At 35.7% G+C, this 9,166-nt stretch overlaps 1 protein-coding gene across 3 annotated transcripts; it reads left to right on the top strand.

Moving 5' to 3' along the window:
- The first annotated feature begins 1,887 nt into the window (after positions 1 to 1,887).
- Positions 1,888 to 5,360, top strand: LOC107828400 (protein SIEVE ELEMENT OCCLUSION B). 3 transcript variants are annotated; one of them, XM_016655686.2, is made up of 7 exons: positions 1,888 to 2,127; positions 2,439 to 2,555; positions 2,827 to 3,275; positions 3,426 to 3,538; positions 3,751 to 3,893; positions 3,983 to 4,468; positions 4,539 to 5,360. In XM_016655686.2, exons 1-7 carry the CDS (start codon positions 1,933 to 1,935, stop codon positions 5,154 to 5,156), a joined length of 2,121 nt encoding a protein of 706 aa, XP_016511172.1. In that variant the 5' UTR covers positions 1,888 to 1,932; the 3' UTR covers positions 5,157 to 5,360. The 3 variants fall into 3 exon arrangements, with proteins under 3 accessions (XP_016511172.1, XP_016511173.1, XP_016511174.1); XM_016655687.2 differs by having other exon boundaries at positions 1,895 to 2,127; positions 2,839 to 3,275; XM_016655688.2 differs by lacking the exon at positions 2,439 to 2,555 and having other exon boundaries at positions 1,895 to 2,127.
- Positions 5,361 to 9,166: the final 3,806 nt, after the last annotated feature.

The following is a 9,166-nucleotide window of genomic DNA, read 5'->3' as shown; positions in this document are numbered from 1 at the left end:
GTCGTGCTCTCTGGAAATATGCAGAAAGAGACGAGATAAAGGAGATAATCTCCATTTTTGTTGAAAAGTCAAAAGGTGCTACTTGGCACCCTATAATTGGCTCGTCTTCCAATGCTTATAACTTTTTATCCGTTTGTCATATGAGCAAACGGTTAAGAGCGTTGGAAACGAAATTCCAAGACCTTCAATTTGGTATATAATATGTCCCAAAAAGACCTCATATAACACACAAAATTTATTACTTAAAAGCTTCATTACAAGGCAAATCCTTAGTCGGTTTTTTCCGCAACTTAAATCTGATTTTTCTCAAACTTTATACTTCATACACAAATATCATATATAGTCATATCATGGCTTTAAACTCATTTAAATCATGATTAACAAGTCTCATATTCATCTTAACTTGCTTAACTCTTCGGCAAAATTTTTTTGTCCTTGTAGAAGGATTTCATCCTTTTTGAGCTTACATCAATTGACTTACGATGTACTTTCAGGTACAAAAATATGGGTTGTAACACTCTGCTTCCACCATCATATCTTCTTCTTCCATGTCCGCCCATGAGCTCTTCCCGCTACTCTGCATGTTGTTGTTTCCATTCCTAGTCACCAATTTGCATTGGCTTGGTGTCTGATCCGTCGTTCCTTTTGCTAAATCCAGCGGCACAATTCTTTGGAGTACATTAATACTCTTAGTTTTCTTTGCATATGTAGATTGCGATACAGTTTGCTTTCCACCATTTGTGACATTGCTCTGCCATTGGCTTTTACTGAGAGGAAATTTTCATTCTATAGAGAGAAAATTTTCATTGTACGAGATTTTTAGGTAATAAGACTAAGTTGCATGAGTATTTGTTTCAAAGTCGCTTTTACCCCTATTATCATACCAATTATAAGTGCATGATATGTGTCTCTTGTATAATGGTGGAACTTAATTATATTTAGTTAATATATATTGCTTGTTCAAATTATTACTTAGTCATGATAAATTTGTGAGTTTAAATATATACTCCGTTAGTATAATTTAAACAATGAGAGAGAACATTTATTTTAAAGAAATTATATCATTATAAGTCTACAAAAGGACATCAGTACCAGCTCTACATTGGAGAAAGTTGAATTTTTATAACCAGTACTTATTAGTTTTTGCAGTCTTTCCCCCGATAAAGCAAAAGATGAATTCGTATTCGGCTATCCTTTAATCAAGTTCGTACCCTTCTCGTAAAAGAAAGTTGGATTTTCATAATTCAGCTTTAGCATTTTTCTCAGTAAAGCAAAAGAGGAAATTCACATTTGGCATTCCCTTCAAGCAACCATCTCTCACTTTCGCTTCCTTTTTGACATTGAAATAGCTAGCCTAGTCACTCAAGTCTAAAATAGTGAGTGGATTATATTGCTGAGGGCTGAGGTGAGATTGCAGTCTATGCATATGTTATATTACTTCCTTTTTCCACACATTAATTGTTATTATTCTTTTTTAAGTTTGAAGTTACAGCATCTAGCATTTTATATTATAACATAAAAGTTCTTACAGTTCAATCCAAGTTTGATGGCATAAGTCGAATTCAAACCTTATTAAGTTCGACAAGCAATCAATGCACATCCTTATCATAGATTCAAAATTCTTTAGGTAATCAAGATCTAATAAAACAATCAGATTACTTATTGTCGAGTAATAAAAAATGGATAGCAAAAACATACTATATATTCTCTACTTTAACACTGTAAAGAAATTCCAAGGGACCACCACCATGCATAACTAATAACTTCTTATCCAATTTTGAACCTCCTTTTGACAGATTCCTCCCTCGCTAACAAGCAAGGTACTTGATTCATTAATTTTTCATCACTATTTATAGCTTGCATGTCTTAGTGACGATTATCAAACTATCTCAGCAAATTAAACTCACTACTATTTTCTTTCTATTTCAAAAAATGGCTAGTCATTCTTTAACAGCTAGGCCTCAGCCAGTAAGTAGGCGTGAACGTCCAGTTTTCTCAATGTCTGATGATCATGCAATGTCCAAGAAAATCCTGAATACTCATTCTCCCAATGGTCGTGAAGTCGATGTGGACATCATCCTTCAAGTCATTGAGGGGATTTTTCAACATATCCATGGCGCTTTACAGGTATTATTTCCATTAGGAAATTAAAATGTTTACACGACCAATGCAATATATATAACCTCAAGGTTTACCTGCCTTACTTTACATTTTTTATTAATTTTTCTTATTATAGATAGTTACCCTTAATTATATCATAAGTAACCTGATAGTTTTAATTAACCTATTCTTTCTCTTATATCTCCCTCCTACCGTAACTTCCTTTTTTTCCTTTTTCTGCCAAAGTAATATACTTACGATTTTCTGAACACCTTCTTGCTACATGGAAATTCTTTAGCAAAACTCATTTTTGCTGTTATTGTTATATATACTATCAGGATAGTACTGATCGTGAAAGCATGGAAACATCAAAACTAGAAGAGAACGCCTCATTTGCCTTTGACGACTTCCATCTTGAAGGATTGGCTTATATCATGCACAAAGTCTCCTGCCAAGTTATACTCTCCTCTTTAATTCGCAGTAATCTGTAGTCACCCAAAAAAAAATGAGTGCAATTTTATTGTTAAATACGCTGGGAATGTATCGATTTATTGCCATACTAGTGTAGTTTGTTGTCATTTATACTAGCTTACCCACTTGTATTTACCTTATAAGTGACATATATGGTTGTGTAAATATTTTTTATATTGTCGGTGCATATAACTTAAACTCATTAGTATTTTATTTTATTTTTAAAATTTTTGGCTTTAACATTAATATTTTCAGTTGACATGCAAGTTCTCAGGAGGAGGGGATGCCCATGCAACAACAATGGAAATCTTAGGGATGCTCTCTAGTTATCAATGGGATACAAAACTAGTCTTAACCTTGGCATCATTTTCCATAATCTATGGAGAATTCTGGCTGGTAGCTCAGAAATTTGCTACTCACCCTTTGGCCAAAATGGTGGCTCTCTTGAAACAGCTACCTGATATAATTGAACATGCTGCTGCTCTCAAGTCGCGATTCGATGCCATCAACAACCTCCTCAAAGCTATTTTGGACATAACCAAATGCATCATTGAATTCAAGAGGCTTCCATCTCAGTACATCTCTGAAGATCAACCATCTATGTCTGTGGCTTTTGCCTACTTCCCTACTGCAGTTTATTGGACCATCAAAAGTATTGTCGCTTGTGCTTCCCAGCTTACTAGCCTTCTTGGCATGAGTAATGAGTAAGCATACTATGCGTTTAATTAACCGATTTAACTTATATATATACGTTAATTATGTAAATAATAATACACTGTAATTCTTCTTTCTTTTTTATCTATAAATCTGGGCCAAGTTGGAGAAACAATAATTTTATTCATGTAAAAATGCAGGTTGATATCAGCTACTACAACAGACACATGGGAAATGTCAAGCTCCACGCACAAGCTGAACAACATTAGTGATCACCTTAGAGCTGAATTGGAGCGTTGCTATGAACATATTCGTGAGTATTTAAGAAATCATGAAATTGCGTAGACAGTAAATAATAAACACACAACATCAGAAGGTAGAAAAATGAATGAATGTTATTAGAATATATAAATATCAAAGCTTTAGTACTTATTTTAAGGGCAGAGAGTTGATGATTGGTCGATATATAGTATTTAAGAAATCATGGCTAGTAGGAATTTTCTAAAGGGCTTCTGTCAAATGCAGAGGAGAAGAAACATACAGAGTATTATCAAATGCTTGTGCACTTATTTGAGACAACCCAACTCGACAACATGAAGATAAACAAGGCACTTATCTACATCAAAGATGATTTACTGCCACTTGAAGTTGGAACTATGCACACCAGGGTATGTTCAGTATTCGATATCCTTATCTTTTTCTCTAAGAAATAGGAGTACACATATAGATGTTTCTTGATTATAAAGACTTGTCACAGGCCAATATTGACGTGCTGAGAAGAAAGACCGTCTTGCTGCTAATATCTGATCTTGATATTACCCCAGAAGAGGTATTAATACTTGCCACTGTCTACAATGAATCAAGAGGAAGGTCAGAACTTCAATACGAAATAGTGTGGCTTCCAATTTCTGATAGATCAAGGGAATGGAACGAAGGGTACGAACACAAATTTAAAGAATTACAAGCACTTATGCCTTGGTACACATTGCACCATCCTTCTTTGTTAGAGCCAGCAGCGATCAAGTTTGTCAAAGAAAGGTGGCATTTCTCTAAGAAGATGATGCTTGTAGCCTTAGATCCACAACAAGGTAAAGTGGTTTGTCAAAATGCAATCCACATGGCTTGGATTTGGGGAAATTTGGCCTATCCATTCACTATGGCCAAACAAGATGAGCTCTGGAGCATTGAGTCTTGGAGACTTGAGCTAGTAGTTGATGGCATCGATCAAAATATAATTGAATGGGTAAATTTTTCATTCTACTTGATCCTTTGTTTTTAATTCTACTTAGTCTCACATATAATTTGGTAATCAGATGACGGCGGGGAAGTATATCTGTCTATATGGAGGAGAAGACGTCGAATGGATAGAAAAATTTACGACTTCTGCTAAAGGAGTGGCACATAGAGCTGGCATTGATCTGCATATGATCTATGTTGGAAAGAGCAGCAAAAAGGATCGAGTTCGCAGGATCAATATCATTATAAGAAAAGAAAATCTAAGTTATTGCTTGGATGATGTGATGTCAGTTTGGTACTTTTGGAAAAGACTAGAGAGTATGTTCTATTCGAAAATGCAGTTAGGACAAACAATCAAAGATGACAAGATTATGCAAGAAGTGTTAACAATGTTGAGTTTTGATGGGAGTGATCAAGGATGGGTACTCATTAGCAGAGGATCATTTGAGATGGCCAGAGCCAATAGTGTAGTAATAACTAAGACTTTGGAAGATTTTCATGTTTGGGAAGAAGATGCAAGAGAAAAGGGATTTGTGTTAGCTCTTATTGATTACTTCCTTCATCTGCACACACCACAGCACTGCAATCGCCTAATTCTTCCGGGACTTGATGTGGACATTCCAGAAATGATAACGTGTGCTGAATGTGGGAGACCAATGGATAAGTTCTTCATGTATCGTTGCTGCACCGATTGAGGGAACTATTCATAGTTGCTACATATGCATTCTGCTTGACTACTTTCTGCTCCCAAGTTCAGGATTTTCACATAAATAAATGGTAGTTCTTATACCACCATTTTCCTTATTGTCTTATTTCATTGAATTACTGTATGTACTTTCTGGAATTATAATGCTCACTTTTCTGGGAGCTCTAGAATGCAATTGAGTGTGTCATAGCAATGACAAGGCTGGTCTACTTAGTTTATTCTGTCCCAGATATTAGTATTTTTGCCAAACTGAATTTGCTTCAAAATACTTATGCTCTAATTAGTATATTCTACCAGCTTATGCCATATAATATTCCCAGCACACTGAAATATTGTATCAATACCCCCACCCCACCCCTTCCCCCCCCCCCCCCCGCCCCCCCAAATCCCCATCCCACGGGACAAAGGTTACCCTTGCCTACAAGGGTGCTAAGATGAAGAAGGAATCACCGGGATCGAACAGAATGGAGATTCAGTTTTCCCTAAGGCTTTCATGACTTCTTCCAACAGACTCACACATGTCCAGATTTTGACAATATAAGTCCCAACATAACATGGTTTAGATAACTTAACAAACCAACGCACCCCACACGCATGAAATAAGCGACAAATATTTTGGATACATAACGGAGAGTACAACCCACGCTCCTCCTCATGGAGCCGCCGGGCGACAACGATCCGGCGCGTACTGAGCATCAAAAGGACCCCCAAGCAAGCATGAATCAGACACAAGGTGAAATCTTAGGCAGAGGTGGATCTAGAATTTTTATAACATGGGTGTACCACTACAGAAAGGAAAAAAAAAGTATTCGTGCTCCTCTAAGTAAATAACTCAATATTCAACCAAGTACATCATTTAGTTTCTTTGGAGCATAGGTGCCAGCGAATAATATTAGACTAATTCCAAAAATATGTACATTAAATACCTAGATTGGCGGAAAGACCACAAGTTCATGTGCCCCATATATCCTCCCTTGATTCCAGGAAAAATCTCTTATGCTAACACGATTCAGAACTCTCCTGAGACCAACTCGTCAAGAGCAAGAATGTAGTGGCTAGAAGGCAATGGCAAAGATAAACTTCACTGGAGTTAATGGGAAAATCCATGCTGGCCAAGGAGGAAGTGGATGGGAGTTAATAGACTTGAAGAGATTAGTGATTCCTTTGCATATAATGAAGGATTGCATATAAGTGTTCGTAACACGCAGCGGAAAACAATAACAATCCGATCTTTTCGTGTTTAAAATTTATTTACATGTCAATAGATCGGATCTAAGACGTACCTGGTGAAGAAAGGCTCGTTTCAAATTCTTCGATAATGCGAAGACTCTATGCGTATCCACACCGAGACCGATCCTTGCTATCAACTCTTTGATCTATGCAATCCGCGAACAAATTGAATGAAAAAGAAGCTTAAATTTTTCTCAAAAACTTCGGCGTAGTAGTAATAGGACAAGTAAACAATTTTCTCTGTCAAACATATCTCTCTCGATTGTGCGGCTCATGGATACCTTATGTTTTTTTTCGCACTCCCTCGTCACATAAATACTGATATTTATATATCACCTTTAGTAATCATTTTCCTATTGGTTAAGAAAAGACTAAAGGTCGTGACCTATTGTTTAAGTGCATTGGCAAAATATTTTCCTAATAAAATATTATATTAAATTGCAAATTGTATTGAGGTTGCCGTCAGTCCTTTTTACGGACTTTAGATGTGAATCCAACTCGATTCATTAGTCTTTAATTACCATAAAATATGCCGCAGGAATTCCTTTATGGACATTCCATGTCCAATTCAAAATTGGATCAAATAATCTTTATTAATACTTTTATACATCCCATATATAAAAGCACAGTATTAATTATGAGTACTAAATATATATCACATATGTATTCCAATCAAGAGATATAATTTAATTTTCTATTCCAAATAGAAAACTTCAATTTGTTCATAGTATTAATTATATTCTCTATGCTAGCAAAGAATATAATAATATTTCATTTGAACTAATAACTAAATCTATTTCACTAATTAAATTCCTTAACTTAATTATCAAATAATAAGTTAATTAATCCTTTAGCAAAGATCAGAACACTCGTAAGTGTGCGACCCCATAGGTTTAATACTAAACCGGTAGTAAATTGATCACATCAATATACTAATCAAGGGTGGCGTCTAGCAACACTCCTTAACGACCGGATAGCATGAAGTATACAATTTACTCTCAAGAACCACTAGATAGCTCTGGATTACCCTAGGATATGGTTCAACTATCAAATCCTAATAGGTGACCAACTATGTGTTCATGTCAAATATAACCGACTATTGAATGACCCAAGAAACTCATTCCTTCTTTCATTCAATTGCCCTGGTCAAGGTCTTAGTTTGGTCGTTTATAATTCATGACAACATGGAACTTAAACTCATTACCAAGAGTTGACAGATTCCATCTAGATCAATCACTAATTCTACAAGCATTTAATCGTATCCAATATCCTTTCAACTATCGCCATAGGGCCATAGGTGTCTGGTATCAAAGCACAATAAATAACTTGTCAATTACTATAACGATCTCAGGTCAAAGGAAATTTTACATCACATTCTTCAAGAGAATATCCTATTGACAGTTTATGGTAATTCTAACCATTAGGAATTATCCAATGAGTCAGTTCAATGATCATATCTCTATATGAATCATCTATCTATGTAATTTAGTTAATGAGATCAATTAATCTTTATCCCGTAAAGACGATCACATAAATATTGATCTAACCAGATTATTAATGTCCAAATTAATAATCCTACGATCAAGAACAAATTTAGACTAAATTATAAGAAACTTTACTCTCATTATCATGATCTCCATCACAATGTCAAGTCTCAAAATTTAATCAAGGACCTTATTAAATTAATCAAGCAATTAAATAACAATGATAAAAGAATATCAAATGCCATATATATTTTATATCAAATAACGTTCATAAAAATATGTCCAAACCAACAAATATGATATTGGATCTAGGGCATACTATATCTCTAACAATCTCCCACTTGCACTATAGCCAATCGCTCTTGTACTTCATTCCCAATTTCCACTTGTGCTTGTCAAACTCCTTTGCGCCAAGAGCTTTAGTGAATGGGCTCTGCAGCATTTTCTTTTCCATCAACCTTTTGAATCTCGACGTCTCCACGTTCAATGATCTCTCTTATCAAGTGATACCTTCACAGAACGTGTTTGAATTTTTGGTGTGATCTTGGTTCTTTTGCTTGAGCAATGGCTCTAGTATTGTCACACAACAGTGGAACCGTACCTTCTATTGAAGGAACCACACCAAGTTCAGTTAAGAACTTTTTCATCCATACAACTTCCTTAGCAGCTTCACTAGCTGCTATGTATTTTGCTTCAATCTCTGAATCAGCTACTGTAGCTTGTTTGGAACTTTTCCAACTCACTGCACCACCATTTAAGGTGAATACATAACCATAAATAGATTTGCTATCATCTCTATCTGAAGAGAGCCTTGCATCGGTATAACCTTCAAGTTTCAAATCAGAATCTCCATAGATGAGGAATTGGTCTTTAGTCCTTCTTAAGTACTTAAGAATGGTCTTCACCACCTTCCTATGTTCCTCACCAGGATTTGCCTGATAGCGGCTAGTCACTCCAAGTGCATAAGCCACATCAGGACGTGTACATGTCATGGTATACATGATAGCTCCCACTGCACTAGTGTATGGGATCCTACTCATGCGTTCTCTCTCTTCAGGTGTTTTAGGACAATCCTTCCTACTAAGAGTAATTCCAGTGTCTATCGGTAGATAGCCTCTTTTGGAATTATCCATATTATACCTCTTTAAGATGGTATCAATGTACAAAGACTGGAAAGGTCTAAGCAGCTTCCTAGATCTATCTCTATATATCTTTATTCCTAATATATAAGCTGTTTCTCCCAAGTCTTTCATGGAAAACTGTTCAGATAGCCAAATCTTGGTAC

Source organism: Nicotiana tabacum, chromosome 20 (assembly GCF_000715075.1).
Source record: "Nicotiana tabacum cultivar K326 chromosome 20, ASM71507v2, whole genome shotgun sequence".
Taxonomy (NCBI): Eukaryota; Viridiplantae; Streptophyta; class Magnoliopsida; order Solanales; family Solanaceae; genus Nicotiana; species Nicotiana tabacum.
Note: the sequence above shows the minus strand (reverse complement) of the source record. Positions and strands in the feature narration are given on the sequence as shown.

Bases quoted from the DNA above. Each gene is read 5' to 3' on its own strand.
- LOC107828400 (XM_016655686.2), top strand. From the start codon at position 1,933: ATGGCTAGTCATTCTTTAACAGCTAGGCCTCAGCCAGTAAGTAGGCGT. The intron at 3,276-3,425 runs GTAAGCATACTA...GTAAAAATGCAG, and splicing joins CTTCTTGGCATGAGTAATGA to GTTGATATCAGCTACTACAA. The intron at 3,894-3,982 runs GTATGTTCAGTA...GACTTGTCACAG, and splicing joins TTGGAACTATGCACACCAGG to GCCAATATTGACGTGCTGAG.